Source organism: Nesoenas mayeri (genome assembly GCF_963082525.1).
Source record: "Nesoenas mayeri genome assembly, chromosome: 11".
NCBI classification, from domain to species: domain Eukaryota; kingdom Metazoa; phylum Chordata; class Aves; order Columbiformes; family Columbidae; genus Nesoenas; species Nesoenas mayeri.
This window is the reverse complement of record NC_137563.1, coordinates 13,568,993-13,590,647: the sequence shown is the minus strand read 5'-3', so window position 1 is coordinate 13,590,647 and position 21,655 is coordinate 13,568,993. Positions and strand designations below refer to the sequence as shown.

The following is a 21,655-nucleotide window of genomic DNA, read 5'->3' as shown; positions in this document are numbered from 1 at the left end:
TCTTCTTTATTCTTTTATAACAGAATGAAAAGAGAAAATTTGGTATTAAATTTATCATGCTGTTCTGAAATCCATTTATTTGGAAAAAGCCACAGCTTTTTTTTAACATGCAGGTTGATTTTTCTCAAGTGAAAACCGCTTTGCCTGAGAATTGGGGGAGGGCAGGAAGAAAATAATATTAGTTTCATTGGAAGGGTTAGGGCTGTTACATAATTATCAATAGCATTAACACCTAAGTTCTCCAGATTGCTTTATGCACTTTTGTTATTTCCACCTGAGTGGTTCATCGGTCTGAGTGGCCATTATCTCTTGAGAAACACTTAAGTGGTTGTTGTCATGTGCTCTAGAGTTTCTTAATATTTGCTGCATTCTGGTTTGATGAAACCCCCTTCTGTGCTACTGTTTCAGTTCAGGGGTTTTATTTTCCATTCTTTCAGTTTCTTTATTACACAGTTATAGACCAGTCTTGGGCAAGTGTCAGCTGTTATGAAACCCGCAAGCTTTAACAATAATAAACGTGTAGGTTGTTGGAATTTCTTTTGCCTTTTAAGAAAACTCATTCAGAAAATTAGTTAATGACATGAAGTGAGCAGAAAGTGCAGCATGTAAGGGAACAAGTCACCTGGACTTGGGTTTGAACGAGCTTCAGGACTTTATTTCAGGAGTGAATGAAGCGGGTGGGTGTTGTGTTGTGTTTCTTTTTTGTTTGGATTTTTTTCCTCTGTATGTGTGGTGATTTTTTTAATTTATTTTATTTTTATCTTTTATTAAAGTGAGTGAAGGACTGCTGCTGTATTTAAAAAAACAAACAACAAACCCCCACAACAATGTGAGGGATGAGCTGCTTAAGTTTTACTTTTCCATACCTTAGTAGTTAACTCTATGCAAACCTTTTTAGGTACACTTTTTTTTTTTTTCCATGCAAAAGAGTATTCAGTCTGTGTATGGTGCAGGAGACACCAGCAGGGTTTCTCTTATATTTAAGCAGTGTGTGACAGCAAGAAATCAGTTGGGTTTTGAGCCTGTGGATATTTGCCTCAGTGGTAAATGAGGGAACTCATACCAGGACTCATACTTTGATTTCTCTCTACTTAGATAAGTTTATTGGACAGACCTGTATGTTTTATGACATCAAAGATATTAGTACTCAAAAGTAACTATACAAAACCACATTCCAATCACATAAATTGCAGGCATTTATGATACTAAATACAGTTTCTAGCTATTGTATTCTTCTTCTGTAAGCAGCATTTGGTATCTTGCAAGTTAAAAAAGGTGGGAGCATCAGGTTCTCGGAGTAACATTAATTGTTTTCTTTTGGCTATAAATCTGGGAACAAAATGATTAAATAGACCAGAGAAGAGGGGGAAAACTCAAATAAAAAGGCACTTACATTTATTGCATTTTGCAGGGTTGTTTTCAGGAACAACGTATGTCTCTTGAGACTTTGTTTCTTATCCATTTTATAGAGCTCTGGCCTCTTAACAGCACTGCTTTAATGACTTTTTCTTGGGGTTCTGAGTTGGTATCAGCGCTTGCCTTGAAAACAAGCCTGTTACAAAGAGGTCAGGTTTCACGAGACAGCAATAGACTTGTAAAACCAGATTTTACTGGAACAAATAAAGTCAGAATTAAGAAGAAACCAGAGATTTGCGTACAGAAACAAGATACAGAAGGAGCAAGTATTGAACTAAGCTGATAAACAATGTATAATTTTAGATGAGAGTTAAGTGGAGATTTTTTGTTTCTAAAACCACGTATAATTACCTTTTTGCCCTGTTAAAATGGTCCTTTCTTATGCCATTGGCTGTGTGGTGCAGCTGTGCTGCACGATGGCTCTGAAACTCATGTTAGATTGATTTGTGGTGTTCTTGTTATCTATGCCTTTATTATATTCCTAGAAGTTTTATTTTGAAAGCTAAGCAGACTTGCCTAGTTTGCTACATCATCCTTTCAGTGAGCAAATGAAGAATGCAAAGCACAACGTTTTCGTTAGAAACTCTGTTAAGGACAGCACGAAGGAAATACTCTGAGTGCAGGTGAACACATGTGGTTTCTGGGTAGCGAGGAGTTAGAACAGAGAAGGAGGGAAGGGAAGGAGTAAGACAAGCCTGGATGCTTCCCCCTGCTTCCCTTCTGTAGTGGAAAACTGCAGGGGAGTTGGACCGCGTCAAATTCAGTAGAAAGCAAATCCAGAAAGTTTCGAGTTATGGGAACAACCTGGTACATGTGCAGGTTATTTGACTTGCATTGAGTCCTTCGGTTTTGTGAAGCTGAACTTCTGTAGGCAGGAAAAGAACTAATAAGTCTCACTTTTCTTCTGATGGTTTCTTAGCAATCAAAAGAAAATCTGTTGAAGGAGAGAGCTGTTTTTTTGTGTCTCTCCCCCAACAAGCTTTAAATTTGTAAGACTTCTGTTATAACATCTTCGTGCAAGTTGTGTGGGTTTTCTGTTTGTTCTTGAGCCTGGTACTGCTCAAAAGTGAAAGAACAAAAAGTGGAGCATAGGGAAGGATCAAAAAGTGGAACATAGGGAAATGGATTAAATTCTACTGGCAAGAAAGGCTAGTTCTGTCTGTGGTGAAGGTGTGTGGGGCTATGGGGGACCCACTGCCAAAAGCATGGGACTGGTAGTAAAAATGGAGACCAGGAGCACCCCTGCTTTCACCCTGTGAGTCTGGATCATGTTTGAGGTGCCAGACCTAGTTGCCACCCGCCATGGTATTTGCATCATGTGGCCACAGCTGCTTTCAGATGATTTTGCTGTACAAGGTGGTTTGGTTGTCTCATTAATCACAATCTTTGGGAGGTCTGTTCACAAAGCTGCAACACTTAACTCTGCTGGTATGATTAGGAATGTGCATTCCTGCAGTGCTATTGCAACTACAGGAATGCAGTGCAAAAAAGTCATTTCTTCTGACCTGGGAGGTGAGGTAGGTATGGTAGTAATAGGAATCTTTAAGTTATGTAGTTAGGCCCATGTTAGAAGAGAATTTGTCCATGGAGGGGAAAGCAACCAGGTCATGTCACATTTCCTTTGCACTCCAACATTAATCTATCGATGCTATGCAGTAGCATTGAAATGATGGGAGGTGGGAAGCATTCTTTGGAATGCTTGGTGTGCATCAGTACTGTATGTGTCCTTTGTGCAGAAGGGTATTATTGAAAATGTTAGAGTAAATAGGATGAAAAAACATTTCAATTAATGAACGAGCAAAACAGAGGAATTCTTTCAACAAAAAACTTGTGTGTTAAGCAATGGGTTACTTAATAATTGAGTGCTGTTGAGTTTGTGCAGAGATTGTTCTCTGTCTAGTTACAGTGGGTGGACCTGTGTGCGGAGTGATTTGTGCTGTGAGTTATCCAAAAGTAGTTGCCTCTGAAGAGTTGTTTTTTTCTGTTAATCATGTGAAAAGCAGCAGTAAACAGAGCAATTAAATAGAGGGTTTTGTATGCCTTTTCCTTTGACTTTTATTCTCTGAGCAAAGAAATCCAACTACTGATCACCTTCTTAGGTGTCTGTTAGCTACAAGGTATTTATTGATCTGCCACTTTAATTGGCTCAATTTTTGTGAACTCCTTAAATTGTAAATGCTTGAAATTATATTGATGCTCTGTGCATCAGACATCTGCCCAGTGACTGCTTGGGTTGTTGGGATGAAAGTGTTCTCATATGATTAAACTTATGTTGAGATCTTTTTTATTTCTTCTTTTTTTTTTTTTTTTTTTTATCAAGCATGAACTTGTACTACCATCCAAATGCTTTTACTGAAGTGAGTACTATTAGAGGACTAAAATATGACTGTCAGGAACTGTCAAGTATTTCTGGGTATTTTTGCAAGTTAATCTATGATCTGGTGTTTGGTTTAGCCAGGATTTTTTCCTCACTTCAGTCCTCTAAATTTGATGTTCTCTTATTTCTAGCTATTTCTGCATTTGAAGTTCAGCCACTTTCAACTGAGGTTCAAGAAGGTGGAGTAGCTCGATTTGCCTGTAAAATAACAGCAAACCCTCCTGCCACTGTGACATGGGAAGTGAATCGAACATCTTTACCTTTAGTCATGGACAGGTATGTACAGTTACACGTTTAGAATGTCACTTATTTCTGTGACGATTTTGAGCCTCCTCCAATAAGAAAATCTGAATATTTGCAATGACATTAAAAAAGGTTCCATGTGTATAGTATATCAACAATTAAAATAACTAGTAATAATTATGATGTTAATGATATTTAAATATGTGTTCTGAGTGCAGACCAGAATCACCCACTGTTGTCTAGACTGTAGTCACTGGCTTATGAATTGTCATTGGAGAAGTTTGCGTGTGAGTCATCCTCAGGAATGGGAATTGCTGTGGGATACAGAATAGATGGTCTTCAGCTGTGGGGGTGGTTTCAACTAGCAGAATTGCTTTTGCAGAAGAATTAATGCTGAGTCTGTTTTTCTTTAGAGGGCCAATAAAGAATTACATGTACAGAAAACTGAGTTAAAACACTTTATGCTAGGGAAATTATGCAAAGGGGGACTTCTCTTAAATTGATTAACTTGAAGCACACAGACTGTTCCCTGCTAGATTCTTTCCCAGTTCAGATTGTATTTGTTAGCCTGTTCCCATCCTTCCTGACATGTAAATTTTTGTTGAACTTGTCTAAGATGCCCAGCATGCAAAGGAAGGCAAAAAGAGAAACATAAAAGTTGAAAGCATAGGTGGGTTTTGGGGAACCACGTAGCAGTTATGTCAGTATATCAGAAGTTGCTGCCAAAAAATCAGCCAACCTGAGTAGTATGAATATAGTAGCTGGCTAAAGAATGTTGGGATGGTTGTTTCTGAGGGCGAGAAAGATCTTCTTATTGAAAGTAAATTCCTCTGCTCTAGTCATGGTGCTGGGTGGAATCTCATCTGTAGTTTGGAAATGTGGGGAGGTGAGTCATGTATGAAGAATGTTTTTGAGTCTCCGGCCTGCTGTTTCAAAGTCAGTGTAGCCGTGACTATTTGTAAATCAAAGTTAATTCCATGATGGTGTTTGCTGGCTGAACGTTTATCTACATTTCATTTTTTTTTCTTTGTTTCTGTGACAGGATAACTGCTCTACCTACAGGAGTTCTTCAAATCTATGGTGTTGAACAGAAGGATGCTGGGAATTATCGTTGTGTTGCCACAACAATAGCCAATAGACGTAAAAGCACTGAGGCAGTACTGAGTGTTATTCCAGGTACTCACTGTGTGAGATTTTTTTCAATGGCGTTATATTATAGCAAAAAACACATGTTGAAGAGCTGTAACTGTCCTCTGAACCACTCACCCAAATAATCATTTTACTTGCTTTTATCTTGTGGCTAAAATATTGTTTAGTGGAAGTTTCCACAATTACTGAAATAGGGTTTGGGTGTAAATCTTATTTTAAGCATACTTTAAAAAATATTATGTTTTATTTAATATCTAATTGAATTTTTATTTACTTGTTCTCACTTATTTATTTTTCTCCCTTTCAAAGCCTCAGACTTGAAGCCTTTTCACAAGCCATCTATAATAGCTGGTCCTCAAAACACTACAGCATCTCTTCATCAAACTGTCATCCTGGAGTGTGTAGCCACAGGGAATCCAAAGCCAATCATCTCATGGAGCCGGCTAGGTAGGTCTTAAAATTACAGCATACAACCTTCAGCCTGTGGAGAGGAAGTGAAACTGGAAAGAAAGGATTTCAGCAATTATGTTACTGTTTTGGGGCTTCATGTAGTCGATAATAATTAGAAGGTTAGGGTAAGATAAGTAAAACACTTCCATACTGCTGTTGAGAAGCCCTGAGGTTTCCTGAGGCTTTGGGCTTCCTGCGGCTGCTCTCAGTCCCACTCTACCCCCAGCGCAGTGTGTACAGAGTCCTGGGAAGGGTGGTGACCTCCAGGGATCTGTGGCTCAGAGCAGAATCAATGGTGAATTACAGTGGGTTGGAGTGGTTGCACCCTATGAAACAATCCTGTAAATGTTTCTCCCCCTCTACTTCTAAGAAGAGCAGTATGTGAGCGTGGTTTGGACCTTGTGTTAATGGGTCATTTGGATTATAGATAGGTACAGTCAAACCCTGAGTCTGCCTAGAAAGGGAGAACAGAGGGGATGCAATAAGAATAACTATTCAACAGCACATCACACTTTTCCATGAAAAATACCTCTGTTTTTATTCTGACATGTACCTAAATGTGAAAGTCTGGACTGAATCAGAAGCATGAAAAGTTTTCCTACATTTCTAAAAGCTGGAGAAATTAACATGTGTTTCCTCACTGATTCGGTGGTTCTTATAGACAAATAATTAAGAAAAAACTTACCTAACTGTCATAGAGCATTTGCCTTAAAAACAGAAGAAAATATATGGTAATCAAATCTACCCATTTTATCCCCAGCATAATTCAGGAGGAGATAGGTGATCCCTGTTTGTAAAGATGATGTGGATGTTGGTAGTGATGAAATGAATCATAGTGCAAGGCAACTGTGGAGGCTAATGGCGTTAGTTTTTTAGCCCCGGTAGTGAATTTCAGATATAAACCACTTAGCAAATGGTGAGACTAAACCATGTGAATGGAGAAACCTCTGAAAGCTCATCTGTGATTGCCCTTTGCATTTTTTGACTTTTAAACTCTAATTATGCCATTACTGCCTAGGCAACCCTATTTAGTTGTTTGGATACGTTGAACAGCCTCATAACCACACTTCTCCCGCTCTCTTGAACAGACCATAAGTCCATTGATGTCTTCAATACCCGTGTCCTTGGAAATGGGAACCTCATGATCTCTGACGTAAAGGTGCAGCATGCAGGCGTGTACGTCTGTCGAGCCACTATTCCAGGCACACGAAACTTCACAGTAGCAATGGCAACTCTCTCTGTGCTGGGTGAGCCTGCTTTGACTTCCACACTGTTTTAACAACTTGTGTCTGTCTTGAGCTGTGCTATGTACCGGGCTGAATTTTTATCTCAAACATAGCACACCAAGGGCTGTAGGAAGATAGCAGAGATTAAACAGATCACAGAACTGTGGCTGCCTTCCGTCTGTTGACTTAGATGAGAAGTGTCAGATACTCAACATTTCAGTTATAAACTAACAGTTCATTTGCACTTGGAGATACCCAGGTGCAATGTTTGCTCTGGGAAGACAGGCTTTCAATACAGAAAAGAATCCCATAACGAAGCAGAAATATGTAATACACACATATGCCTCACAAGCAGTATGTCAGAAGCTGGAGTTTGATTTGTTTGTATTCATAAATGCAGTAATAAAAATGTGTAGAAATGTTGGTGTCTGTGCAGATAGTATGAACTTTAAACAAATGTTCTTTGTTTACATGAAACATGCTTTCTGCATAGGTATGTATGTGTATTTGAGTGGCCAGAGGAGGAAGGTTTATGTGTGGAAAATTCATTATTATTCTGACTGTCCTTGCATTTGTTGGATCTTGATTTTTTTTTTCCCCCGTGTTACTTATCTGTAGCTCCACCTTCGTTTGTGGAATGGCCAGAAAGTTTAACAAGGCCAAGAGCGGGTACTGCTCGTTTTGCTTGTCAGGCAGAAGGAAATCCTGCCCCCAAAATTTCATGGTTAAAAAATGGAAGAAGAATACACTCCAATGGCAGAATAAAAATGTACAACAGGTAAGATTATAATTGCTGTATGAGAGCTGTGCTAAGGATGTGCCACCAAAGGATGAAGTTCCACAAACTTAATATAGCCAAGCAAGATATAACTCAAGTAAACATGAAATTGGACATTAAATGTACTTATAGACATTTCCTTGGTAGAAGGAATGCAGATGAGTCAATACCTAAAATCCTCAGCAAAGCTTTTGTGATTGCTGCCATATCTGGAGGGGAAACTGAAGTGATTTCACCACAGAGTTGCTCTAGATATACAGTAGTGTAGCACAGACCAGAATCTTGCTAGTTGTATGACACCCCATTTGACTGCTTTTTTGAGCAGCTCATATCAAAGAGTTTGTTAAGAAATGACAATCCTAAGGTTGTGCTTTTTGCAGGAGGGGAATAGATATACAGGTTTGTTTTCACTGTGCTTAGCTTTGCAGGCATAGACATAAACATGACAGGTTTTGAGGAGCATGTAAGTTGCTAAATTTCACACCTACACATCCATTTCTAACAGAAGAGTTTATGGCACATAATTATATGAAACTCATGAAGCAAACATAACTGTTATTGCATTATGCAGAGCTAAGTTTATCCATGATGTGAACTTTTTTCTACCTTTTTCTTCCTTTTGGGTTCAGTAAATTGGTGATTAACCAGATCATTCCTGAAGACGATGCCATTTATCAGTGCATGGCTGAGAACAGCCAGGGATCTGTTCTCTCCAGAGCCAGGCTTACTGTAGTTATGTCAGAAGACAGACCCAGTGCACCTTACAATGTCCATGCTGAAACGATGTCAAGCTCAGCAATCCTTCTAGCATGGGAGAGGCCACTGTATAATTCAGACAAAGTGATTGCATACTCCGTGCATTACATGAAAGCAGAAGGTAAGCAGATTGCTTAAAATACTATTTAACTACTCAGATGTGGTAAGAACTTGGATGTCCCTGCAAAGAGTGTCAAATTTGAATGGTTCATAACCAGGGCTGCATCAGAGCATACATGCAAATAAACGCATATTGTAATCAACAGGCCTGCTTCAGGAAGATGCTTTTGCCACATCATCTCATTTGTGGGACTGAGTGTTCATCCAACTCACCCTTGTCTGATCAATGCAGTAAGCCCATTTTGAAGTTAGCAATAGGCCTTCAAACTTGAGGCCTCCATACAACTATCTGGGTTTCCCTCTATCCTCAGCAGGAACTTCTGCCTACTCTTTTCTGTGTGCGTGCTTGGCAAGGAAGGACACAGAACATACAGCAGAATGCTGGAGGCTTACAGAGTGAGCCAGACAGCTCTTTTCTCTAGATTCTCAAATTCTAGTGACTTTACTGGCCTTCATATATTTTGGAGGAGAATAATTGATACTTTATTAGCTTAACTGTCTTATCTTAGAACAAATATTGGCTGAATGGTAAAATCCACTCTCCTTTCACCTCTTGGTGTCCTACAATGAGAAGAGTGTACTCAAACTCTAAAACATGCTGAGATAGCCATGAATCATTTATCCTAATCTCTGAAATGATAAATAAATTGCTACATAAAAGGGAATGGATAGTTAGAATAAAAATTAGTAACTAGACATTAGAAAACCCTTAGTAATATGTAATTGCTTCAAGGTAATCTTTAAGGTGACAGAAAATAGACATTTCTCATAAGCAGAAGAAGTGATTGCTAGATGACTTGAAAATTTCTTAGGTGCGTGGCTTAAGCTATGCTATGCAGCTCTGTTCCGTAGGAGTGATTTCTTTTTGCATTTCTATTCAGTAAGTGGTTTATTCAAGGACAGGAGTGCAGATGCTCAGCTTTGTGTGGAATATCAGTCTGCCATCTGCTAAGCAGAGGACAGGAAGGACGACTTAATTACTCTAATATTGATGCAGAAATAGCTGCCTTTGCAAGTGGGATATTTCAGGACACAAGAGAATTTTGTCTGAAGGAAGGAAGGAAAGTGTTTTAAAAGATAATGAGGACAAGAGGTGTGGGAAATTACCCCCTACACTTTCAGTCACTGAGGTATTGTGCTCACAACCCCTTCTTAAAGCTAATATGAATAAAGTCACACTAGATAAGTTATCTGGGTAATTGAATGTCCGGTGCCAGTGTAGAGCGCCGAGACTGAGCAACTTCAAAGAAAACTGGAAAACTGTCCTTAGGGAAGTGTGTATTTGTGCAGGAAATATTCCTGCACAGTGGTGAAAAGAGGTGTCTTCTGAAATGTGTTTTCTGCAAAATCATTTTGCAATCCCTGCTTCATTTGCTTGCTTATCCAAAGGTTATGTCTTATGAAATGAGATTGTAGCTTGTCTTGGTTTAAGAAACAAAATAAACTCCAAACAGAAGCAAAAACCAAAAAAACCTCTCTGATATATTTGAACCCACTTTCTCAAATACCTATTTTTTTCATCATTCTAGACTGTCTCATTTACTTTATTTAATATAAAGCTGTTGTGTATCTGTTCACATTAGTAAAGACATGCACGCAGGGAATGTGGGGAAGGCTGTGTTAAGAGGAGTAATAACAGAGGTGAGAATCAAATATAGATGACGTGCGTGATTTTTTTCTTTGGTAATGTGATTGGGTAGTACCATCGGGACATAAAAACACTTTGTTCTCATTTTGTAGAAGAAACCTTGAGCTTCAAAGGCTAGTGGACTGCATTTCTGTAAATGTAATTGTTTTCTAAGTTATAGTCTGTAAACCTTTCTGAGGATGTTGCCCACATATCACAGGCATTATTAAAAACCTAACAAATGCCTTTGTGGGAAAGTATCACATCAGCCATCTCTCTATTGTAAATTTCGAAGCAACTATATTTAAACAAATGCAAATTAAATATTAAGAAAAGTCTTTTGATGCCATTCACACCATACCAGGCCACAGAGATGCTAACATAGACTCTTGACGTTTTCAACACCTTATTTACTCTGTAAGAAATCTGGATACTTATGTATTAATGTAAATAGTTTGTGTGGATGTATTGCTTTCATTATACCTTTCAAGCCTGCCTTTTTCCAGTCAACCCTCAGACCCCGTTCCAGACCCTGATCTTAGCTGTATCAACTTAACTAGAGTATATCTTGTTTAAAGCTTCTCGTGTATAACTTTTTCCTGATACATCTATGTTCATACATTGCTCTCTTATGTTAGGAACCACATTTGTCAGTGTGAGTAAAGAACATTTTATTGCAAAAGAAAACCAGTGCTTGCTAAGTCTCCTAAGTTGTATTGATGCTTATGAGCCCATAAACTTTAAAGGAAAACTGGATAATACACTAATCATATGCATTTCTGTAGAGTTTCTTCTGTAGATTTCACAGTGTGGTAGGTACTTTGAATACAAAAGATACGACCACTTTTTGTTTAATTTCACAACTCAAGTATTCTGTGATGTTTCACTGTAAAAATAGGTTCTGGTCCTCTCCCTATTTAAAAAAAAAAAAAAAAGAAAAAAATTAGCGTTTTAATCAAGTTAGCTGAAAAAACTAACAGGTGTTTTTTTGTGTTTTTGTTTTTTGTTTCTTTAAGCAGAATATTTTACATTCAAATCAGGGTCATAGTAGCAAGAAGAATAAGGGTCTGATGAGCGTGCATGTTGGAGTGTGTTAATTCCTTGTTAGCGATTTAGAAAAGGCACAAAGGGAACACTGATTGTGGTGGAAGGCAAGCCTTGTTCTCTATTATGGCTGTTTCATTAGGGCCTCTGCGTGAGGCCTAGCAATCCATTCAATGAGAGAACAAGTCCTTTTAATTTGAGCTCAAGGATCTTGTTTAGCAGGTCAGAAATCGTGCCTTGCAATTCCTAATTAACAAGCCATTAACTAGTCTGTTGTGAGATGCTTGTAATCTTGTCTTATTAAAATGCTATCAAGTTAATTCATAAATGTGGGAAAACTTAATGGTGGAATTTGCCTTTCGTTTTGTTTATAAATTCAGTTGTGAAGAGGAGGAGCTGGGTCTTACAGAGTTTTGATTAAGTTGGCATGCACTTGGTGTGAATTGTTCGTTAACACAGCAGCTTTCACCACACTTATTGCACTTTATAGCCTTCTGTAGGAATAAAGCCCAACAAAGACAAGGACTGCTGCATGCATTGCTATGCATATTTTAATGTGAATTGCTGAGAATTTTTTTAACAACTCACTAAGGAGCCAAACATTTTTGAAGCTCATTCTGGTCTGTTCTTATTGGCCTTTCTCCAAATTAAAGAAAAACCATGTCAATCAAATGTAATACAATTCACAGGGCTAAAATGAGATCCTTTTGCTGAATAAATTCTTTCTGTTTGTTTCTTTGCGGGGGGGAGAGAGTGGGGGTGGTGTTTGTTTTGTTTTTGATAGAGTGGAGCCCTCGCATTCCTTGCAGTCTGCTATAGAAAGGCTCTGTAAATAGCTTTGAAAAAAAACTCCCTGACTCTAAACAAATAGATTTAAAAGACTGGTATGAATGATAAGGCTATTAGAGCTTGTCTGTTGTGTTACTGTACATTGGGCACAGTTTGTTGTGACTAATTCTAAATAGGGTTTAGAACTTCATTCAGCATCCCTTATTCAGGAAAATCCTGAAACACTATAATCTATACCACAGCAGGACACAGTTACTCCTGTGCATGAAAGAGCTTTTACTTAGTAGGGTTGAAAAAATAGAGGTGGGCTAGGGAAGAACACGAAATAACTTTGTAAGATCTTAAAGCCGAGATACTGTGATGATTAGGGATTGTCAAGATTTTTTGTTTGTCTAACCCTTGTTTTATGCCAGGTTTAAATAATGAAGAGTACCAAGTCGTCATTGGAAATGATACAACCCATTACATTATTGATGACTTAGAACCAGCCAGCAACTACACCTTCTATATTGTAGCTTATATGCCTCTGGGAGCCAGTCAGATGTCAGATCATGTGACTCAGCACACTCTTGAAGATGGTAAGACAAATACCAGTGATTTTGATGAACGTTTTTATTTGCACTGAAGAGAAATGTGCAATCCAGTGCCAACGCCTCTTGAGCATCCCAAATTTCCATTGGTATCAGAGAGACTTCTGGATATCTGCAGTGTAAGACTGAGCCAGCCAATGAAAGGAATGAGAATAAAATAACATTCTGACAGGGCAACATTGTATATTACACTGTGTCTTTCTGTGTTGAAAGACATTTCATTAAATCATACAAATAGCTATTCTAGGTCTTTAAGAACTCCCTTAGTGTTAAGAATTTGATGATAGCCTAGGGTTTAGTCTCTATGACTCTGTCTTGGGCATCTGAAACATGAATCAAACTGCACACTCACTGCATCTTTTGCAAATTTTAAAGGAAAATTTGAAATAAAAATTTGCTGTACCATTTATTTTTTGTCTATGTGCTTGTTAGTAGAATCAGAATTTCATAAATGACCCTAATGACTGACTTCTGTGCAGTGATTTAACTAATCTGAACATCGTGGCAACAACAAACTGTTTAGTATAGTTAATTAGAACTGATTAATAAATTCTGACAGGGTTAAGCTTTGGCAGCATGGAACATTGCCAGTTCCACTTGCCTGCCTGTCTCTTTGCCAGGAGTTACTACCCTCATTACATGGTTGTTGGAAGAGAGCATGCACTGAGTCTTCAGCAGTACAGGTTGTCTGGCCTCTCCGTATAAGCTGATGCATCTAACTCTGACAGTCAGTTTGTCAGAATCATAAGGTGCTGATTGCCTTTGATTACTGCTGTCAGCAATAAGAGAAGAAAATGTTGAGGGCCTTACAGAAAGGAGCTTGCTAAGGCTATACTGCATGCAAAAGGTGAGAAGTATGAATAGTGTCAAGTTATCCTTAAAATAAACTAGAATCTACAAAACTTATTGAATTATTTACTGTTACATTACTGGTACCTCATCATAGACTAAGGTGTCAGCTGAGAATCTTCTGTCTTTCTTTTCCCTGAGCTGAAAAGCTTTGTCTTCTCCTTTTTAGTTCCCTTAAGAGCTCCTGAAATTAGTCTGACAAGCAGGAGTCCTACAGATATTCTCATTTCTTGGCTGCCAATTCCTGCAAAGTACAGGAGAGGTCAGGTGGTCCTGTACCGTCTGTCTTTCCGCCTCAGCACAGAGACCAAAATCCAAGTCTTGGAGCTCCCAGGGACTTCAGATGAGTATCTCCTCGAAGGCCTGAGGCCTGACAGTGTCTATTTGGTTCGTATCACGGCTGCAACAAGGATTGGCTGGGGAGAGGCATCCTTGTGGACTTCCCACCGGACTCCCAAAGCTACAAGCGTGAAAGGTAATTCTTTATGCTACCAGCAGCCTAGAGATGGGGTTAATTGCAGGCTTCATCTGAAGGTTACACTTTTTTTCTGATACATGGTGCAAGGATGTGAAATGGGTTCTCCCATTACGTGTTCTTGTTCTCATGATCTAGAAAATAGTGTTCTAGCCATGATTCTGTGCATAGTCTGCAAAACCTTCTGATCCCTTTAATAAATTATATGCAGTTAATACATAGTTTCAGGATCAAAAGTTGAAGAGGAACTAATCTGTCTTCTGAAAGGCCTTATGTGACAGGCGAAGGAAAAGCTGATATATTATTTTGGTGTCAATCTTTGATTGTTTCCATATGTTGATGTTCACATATTTGACAAAGTGGCAGGAAACTTTAATCCATGTTTGTGAGCTACTCAGATGTTTTAGCTTGTAGACTTGTTTTCAATGATAACACATTTTTTTTCTGTTCTATATAATTTGAATTAAAAAATCCAACAACCCAAATCCCAAGCCCTATTGTTTTTCTGTGTAAAATACCTGTCTGCAAAGCAGGACACTGCACATTAGCAGTGTGTACAGGTACATAACAGATCTGAGTTGATGCATGTATGTCTGTATTACAAACAAAATACATGTTTTGAATATGCAAATTGACTTGATATTTGAAGTCTAATTTAAATCGTTATAATTGAGTTTTGGATTACATTAGTAATGTCATGCAGAAGAGCATTCAGTTTTGCTTGAATAGCTTGAAAAAGATGTAGATTTGAATTTGTAACTTTGTTTCTTAGCTGTGATCCTCATCCATCCACTTTGGATTTCATTGAGTGTTGACTACTACAGGCAATTATTAGCATTTATAGTTATAGTTAATCACATTTGCTCTGGCTTACTTTAAAACAGGAGGTAATTTTATAACTATCTTTGGAGTGTTTTTGTTTTTCTTTGAAAATAACCACCTCATACATTTAATTAAGATGCAGAATTTTTAAAAAGTTTCTATTCTGTTTTATCCTAAATCAAGTTGTTAGATTATCTTATAGGGAGTCAGTCATCATAATAAAGAAATAATTATGTGAGTACACAAATGAGCTAGAATTGAAGTCCTGGGTGAACTTTGGACTGATGGGCTTCCAGATTTTTATGTGAAAAGTAGTTATTCCTAGAATATAAGAATATTATATGTATTTCTCTAAAACCAGCACCGAAGTCTCCTGAGCTGCGTTTGGAGCCAATGAACTGTACAACCATTACGGTACAGTGGCAGCAGGACTCTGAGGACACAGCAGCTATTCAAGGGTACAAGCTGTATTACAAGGAAGAAGGCCAACAGGAGAATGGACCAATTCTGCTGGATGCCAGTGATCTTGAGTATACTGTCAGTGGTTTAGGTGAGTATATAAAATATAAAATATTTCTTAACTGTTCTGGAATACATCAAAGTCAAAGGACATCTTAGAGGGCTTAAATCATTAGACCTGTAAGGGAAGGGCATTAGGTTTCAACAGCTATTTTCCCAGCAATAAGCTTTGCATGCTTGAGTTATGCTGCTGCTGGAATAATCCTCTCCCACAATATGTGTTGGAAAACACTCAGGTAACCAGATCTTGGAAATCTTGTGTAAGTTGAAAGAAGGACACCGAACTACTTATCACAAGATACAGAACTTACAGTTAGGAAATACTGCCAGTAGATGACATCTTTTTAATATTCAGTTTAATATTACTTTTTTTTCAGATTTTGTCTATTTATGCCTGATCTAGTAACAGTGAAAGATTAATACAAAATACCAAAGACTTTTCTCTAATATTTCTAGCCTATTTCTCTTTTATTTGTAGCCTTCGTCTCAGTGATATCGCACAACAAGCACTGCTTCCTCTGTATAGTAGCAAGTAGCTCCTGTGCATGTTATTATCATGTTAATGTTTTTAAGGAGTACTGGTAAATATTTTCAGAACTGAGCACAAGGATTAGGGCACAGAGCTTGCTGAGTCTTATTGGAGTCTTTCCATTGATCACCTGACTCTTCCTTCCTGTAGCTTTTGCAATGTATATTAGTACAGATGTGTTGATATTATCCCTGGATGAAAGGTACTTCTGTTTACATATATAATTGAGAATTTCTCTCATAGAAAGATATGATCTCTAATGTAATCGGCAAAAGTAATACTGAACTTGACACTTTGTATTTGAAGTGTTTTGAGATAGTTTACCTAGGGGTAGTACAGAGAGTTGACCTTCACTAAATTATCAAAATTGACCTGCAGTCTTAACTAGGTCAAATGGCCTCTTGACCATGCTCAGATATTCTCCTCCACTGCATACAGTTGAGGTACTACTTTAGGGGAGATCTGAGGAGAGCATCCTGGTCTGTTAACTGGACAACTGACCATCTGTGACCATTTCTAGCCAGAGCATCTGCCAGCAGCTGACTGTTTAACAGAGCTGTGAGACAAAAGATCAGTGGGTTGAAAGGATGTGGTGTCTGTGTGTCCTAGGACATCAATGCATTTTTTTTGTCTTCTCATTATGCAGTTACAAAGCAGTCGTTTCAGACACATGCAAACTTATTAACTGTGTGATCCACATCATATGGCTTTTCTCAGTACACTAATCCTCCTCGGATTAAAATATTATTTTACAGAATGTTGTTAGAATGTATATTTACTGTGTGTTTTAATTGGTTTTTATTTCCAGTAAGCACGTAGACAGAGGAGAAAACTAGCAAAGTGAGTTTGAGAAATGACAGCTTTCACATGGTCACATTGTTAACTGAATTACAAGAAGTGTAGGCATGGAAGAATTCCTGTGCTTGAGTTAACCGTTCAGTCATGGTGCGTGTGATGTGTTGAGTGTTTATTCCTTATCATAATCTAAATATCTAAATATGGTGACCAAAACATGATACATTTGCTATCATCTGATTGCTATCACTTGTGTTTTTCACATGTGTGTAATTTATGCTGCCATAGGTTAGATCTGCTGAAGAGTATTTTTTTCAAATAACTTCAGTAGAATTCGTGGGTTTTTATTTTTAACGGGATGTATTGAGTTATTTGAAGTGTATATCAAACATGGGAAGTTTTCCTGTGTATGTTTCTTTGCTGGTTTCTTAGTTTTGTTTGCTTCGTAGCATTTACAGAACTGGGCATTCATTGCTACAGCTACAAAATACTCACTTGGCACAGGAAATGTGATTAGGTCATGATTTTCCATTGCTAGGATGATTACATGTGTTAAAGCCTGGAAAGTTCGCATAGACCTCATAGTGACAGTGCCTGTCCGACTACTGTATCTGCTTGTTGAGAAGCTGCCTGTTAGAAATACTTATCTGTGCTAAATTTTTTCTTAGAAAACAGTACTCAACCAACCTTCTTCTGCCTGTGTCAGCTGCGCATGTAGAGAATTAGAACAGGTAAAATTAATGCTTTAGGTAAACCCACAAAGACTGTTGCAACATCCACGCATTAAGAAAGGACTGATTTGCTTTTCTTTTTATTTCTTGTAAATAATCTAAATCATTGGAACCAGGTTATTTTTGCATTTCAGATTTCAAATATTACTTATTAGGAAGTGATCCTACTTGGTAGAATTTGAGATGAAACAAGGCAAGCCACTGCTCTAGGTTTTGTGACTATGGTAAGCTGAATCTTCATGAACTAAACAGAGGCTTTGAGGACGAATGTTCTGTCATCCATTTGCCTCTCCTGAGGACACTAAACTACTGATTTATTGACAGCCTCTTTAAAATAAATGTCTTCATTATGAGCTACAGGAATTAGTAGAATACTGCAAGTGTGAAACCTGAAGGGCAACGGTGTGTTTTAAGATTTTTGGTTTCATAAATGTTGGATAGCATGGTCAAAAGAAAAGGTTGTTCCTATTTTGGAAGAATAAGCTAATAATATTAGGTGCTTTCCAGTGGCAAAGATGGAGTAGTTTCTCATGCATTGTCTATTGCCACAGAAATTACATGGCTTCCAAACATTCCCTCTTTCTGTCCTAGTTTGTCATGAACTAAGCCTGCTCTACCATTCCCTGTTCTCTTGCATAGTTGATAAACTGCAGATAGACTTCTAGTGATACTTGCAGCAAGTCAATGCTTCTCTCCATGGAACTTTCTGCAGATGATGGTACGACTGCCAATTGTGCAAAATCTGTGTATTTAAAGAAGATTCACTTACTCTGTGGCAATTGAAGTGCATCCCAAAATCACAATTTGTAATATTTTCTAATCAAAGAGAACATTACCATTGATATTATAAACACTGCTGATTGCATTGATTGTTGATCACATTGATGTAACTACTGCAAATAATTTGCAAATGTCTGTAGGACTCTTGATGGGGGGACAAGTGTGGTAGTTAAAGCAGAATCAGCAATGATACTGTAAAATAGGTTACAATGATTGAACATGAAATAGAGCTCTGTGATTGCTTTCTGTATGTTTTAATCTCTTGATTCCTACTGTGTTTTTTGAGAACTGACCTCTCTTACTCCAGTGTAGGTCTAGCCAGTTACTTCTGTGTATTTTTAAACTGGATTATTTAGCACAATAGTCACCATGTAAGTAGAGTTAAATGATCTGATCAGAGTCAGGACTGCCATTTGCAAAATAAATATCCAGAGTTTCACATAGACATTTGTTTGTGTTAAAGCTCTTGGCATTTATTTTTCAATAGCAGGCCATTTGCTAGTCCAGTGTAAAATTCCATTATCAGTTGAATTTGCCACAGGAGCAGACCCTTGGGTGCATACCATACATTTTTGCCTCTATTTTTAATTCCTCCTTTGCTTCCTTCTGCTCGAGAAAGTTTTCACTAACAGAAGGTCTTTCATTGTGAGACTTGATGAGTCTGCTGGTAGAGGTTCTGTTTCTGTAATGTTTCAGAACATGTGTGTTTAGAAGTTGAAATGAGTTTTGTTGGTAGAAAATGTTGTTTGAGAATCTTCTCACCATGTAACAGGAGAGGGATTGGCAAAGCTTGCAAGATAAAACAAAGGAAGGGTCTGGAGAAGCTCATCTCCTCCTTTAAATGTCTTCAAATTATTTTTTTCAGAGAGTATTTTAAGCATGTGCATATGCTTCTCTGCCTTGGTGGTGTTGGTGCTCACTGCTGTGCTAGGTGGACTGTTTGCATGTCACAGCTCACTATGTTTGCAGCTATATGACTGGTAGGAAGTTAGAACCTACACAAGAAGGGCAGTGACTCAGAAGAACCCATTTTGAGCTCATCTGGTTTATTTGAGCCCGGAACTAGATTGTAATGCTGATAGGAATCTCATTCTGGCACCTACATCTAGGGAGAATAAAATCAAAATCAGCTTCTTGGTTCACAAACTCAAGAAAATATGATTAGTCCTGATGCTGTAAGACAATAATGCTGTTCTTCAAGCTGCTTGGAAGTCTCCCACTCTGAACTTCTTTTTTTAATGTTTCATTTCTTATGCTAGTAACAAGGAATATTTGTCCTAATCAAATGAATGCCACTAGTGATGGTGGAATGCAGTATGTTCTTGAGCTGTGCCCCCTTGAGTGATTGTAGTTACAGTGAGGATTTCAGAAAGTTGCACCGTGGTGACAGGACTAACGTGGGGTCTCACTAAATGCACATGAAACCCCGAGGCAAGGAGACAGTGGCAGAGATGAGTGCACCTTTCGGTTGCACACAAGATGATATCACAGTAAATAACCATTTTCAGGCAGACACCTTAGGGGATGGAAAAACTGGTCTGTTGGCTTTGGTGAAAAAGGCCTGGAGCATGGGATCCCACATACCTTGGCCTTTCTCTGGTGAAGGCCCCTCCCCAGGAGAGCCTGCCCAGTGGGGTGTCCTGCACTGGGAGCTGCAGCCCCCAGCTGCACCCCGGCTTCCCGGGGCTTGGGGCGCTTGCTGGCTGTGGGGGTCATCCAAGCTGTTTAGCATGAGGTGCATCACAAGCCCTTGCTGTTCCTCCTGGTACTCCCCAGTGTTACATTACCTGGTGGCATTTTCCCCACTCCAATCTGGTTCTTCTGGAAAAATAATTGGATTCTGTCAGACTCATTTGTGCAATTTATTCCAAAAACTTTGGTCTTAATCAGAAAAACTTGCCTGCCTGAAAGCTCTTCTGTGTCCTGCCTCTTTCCAGCTGCAGAGAAAAATAAGGGAATGTGCATTCCTCCCCCTGACTTGGACTGTATTACCAAGTGTAGAATTTGTCAAAGTCTAAATGACACCAAGACACATTTTGTGACCCTGCATGGCACTCTCCTCTGAAAAGGATGTTTGTGCTGAAGAATTAGGCAACTGCCTACTGCACTTCGCATTCCCCCAGAGACTTGGCCTTCAGTTGTTTGATTTCCCCTGGATCTATTTATATCACATTACAATTGTGATCATAGTTAAGCCCCAGTCCAGGGCAGCGAAGATGACAAGGTGATTCTACAGTCTGTGGAAACTGAATAAAGGTGTGTAAGACAAGTAAATGCAAAGAATCTCTCCAGTTAAACAGCCTGATGCATGTCACCCGAGTATCTCTTGTTATAATTCTGTGGAAGTGCTTATGTAGTTTCGTAAAGCAGTTGATGTGATGGTCAGGTATGACACAGTGGTTTCCTTTACACCATATTGCAAGCTAGAAAAATGTGAATTTAAAAAACTTAATGACATCTTTGACAGCTTTCTCATTAAGAATTGCAAATGCTGTAATATTGAGAAAGAGTACAGTAAGAGCATAACATGTGTTAATGTAGCTATTTCTGATAGCTAGGGCAATAATTTCAGTTTTATCCCCAATTTTGTTGGTGTCAAAATGTAATCTCTACGTGCTTATATCTGAACATTCTGGGATATCCAAAATTATGTATGTGGGAATTGATACTGCTTTTTGGTTATAAGTTATTATGGAAATGTAGCTTGGGATTCCCATACAAATACAAAGAGCCAGGCATTCCACAGTTTAATAAAATGATGTGAAAGAAACACAAGTCATCTCTGTCAACACTCAGATTTTTTTTTTTTTTAATTTCATAGTTAACTGCTCTAAAATGCCATTAAATAAAATATAACCTAGTATTACAGACATACTTTATTTCTGTTTGAGATATTTTATATCAGATCAGACATTCACAGTTAATGAAATGTTGATTTGAATAAACTGCTACTCTGTTTAAAAAAAGAATTATCAGAAGTTACTTTAGTTCTTAATAAAGATCAACTAACAGCTCAGCTTTCTGTCTCGGAAAAGGAGATGAGAACACTATGCTCATATACTGTAGCCATTATCTTTACATTGTTACATAGTGAAAAGTGTCTAATAGCTCAGTAGGTGACCAGGACAAATATTATGATTTATTTCCACTGTTTACAGCTGGGTCAGTGTAGTGTTTACTCGCGCTGATTACATCCTTAAACTAAACCTCTTATCTGTCAGTTCTGATTGTGTGCAACAGGCTTGCTTCTGCTACTGATCAGCTAAAGCATAAGGGATTTGCTGAGAGAGGGGACGAGGAGTTGGTCATATTGCACAGTAATAAACCCAAAATCCCTAGAAGTAGAGTGGCCATGTTTAAAAGCAGCTTCTTCCCCAGCCGTGACCTCTTTCTCTTTCTCAGACATGGCAGTTTATGTATATTTGTACTTAACAACCCCAAGCTCTGGTATGACAGTGCGCTTTCCCTACATGTCAGTGAACAAGAGACACATTCCTTACTTCATACTCATGAAAAGCAGACCTGTCACCACTCTAAATGAGCCTGTCCTCCAAATGCAGATGTGGCATATCTGTATATAATTTTTCCTT

The 21,655-nt window shown here is 38.4% G+C and overlaps 1 protein-coding gene across 1 annotated transcript in view; it reads left to right on the top strand.

Annotated features, from left to right (window-relative positions):
* The window catches only part of PRTG (protogenin), a gene marked incomplete at its 5' end in the record, with an annotated part of 80,875 nt that overhangs the window by 28,109 nt on the left and 31,111 nt on the right, over window positions 1-21,655 (top strand). Inside the window, 9 exons of the mRNA XM_080351230.1 lie at window positions 3,925-4,069; window positions 5,079-5,212; window positions 5,495-5,632; window positions 6,724-6,882; window positions 7,480-7,639; window positions 8,269-8,516; window positions 12,389-12,553; window positions 13,584-13,889; window positions 15,073-15,261. Coding sequence (XP_080207356.1) covers window positions 3,925-4,069; window positions 5,079-5,212; window positions 5,495-5,632; window positions 6,724-6,882; window positions 7,480-7,639; window positions 8,269-8,516; window positions 12,389-12,553; window positions 13,584-13,889; window positions 15,073-15,261 — 1,644 coding nt within the window. The remainder of the gene's footprint in view (window positions 1-3,924; window positions 4,070-5,078; window positions 5,213-5,494; window positions 5,633-6,723; window positions 6,883-7,479; window positions 7,640-8,268; window positions 8,517-12,388; window positions 12,554-13,583; window positions 13,890-15,072; window positions 15,262-21,655) is intronic.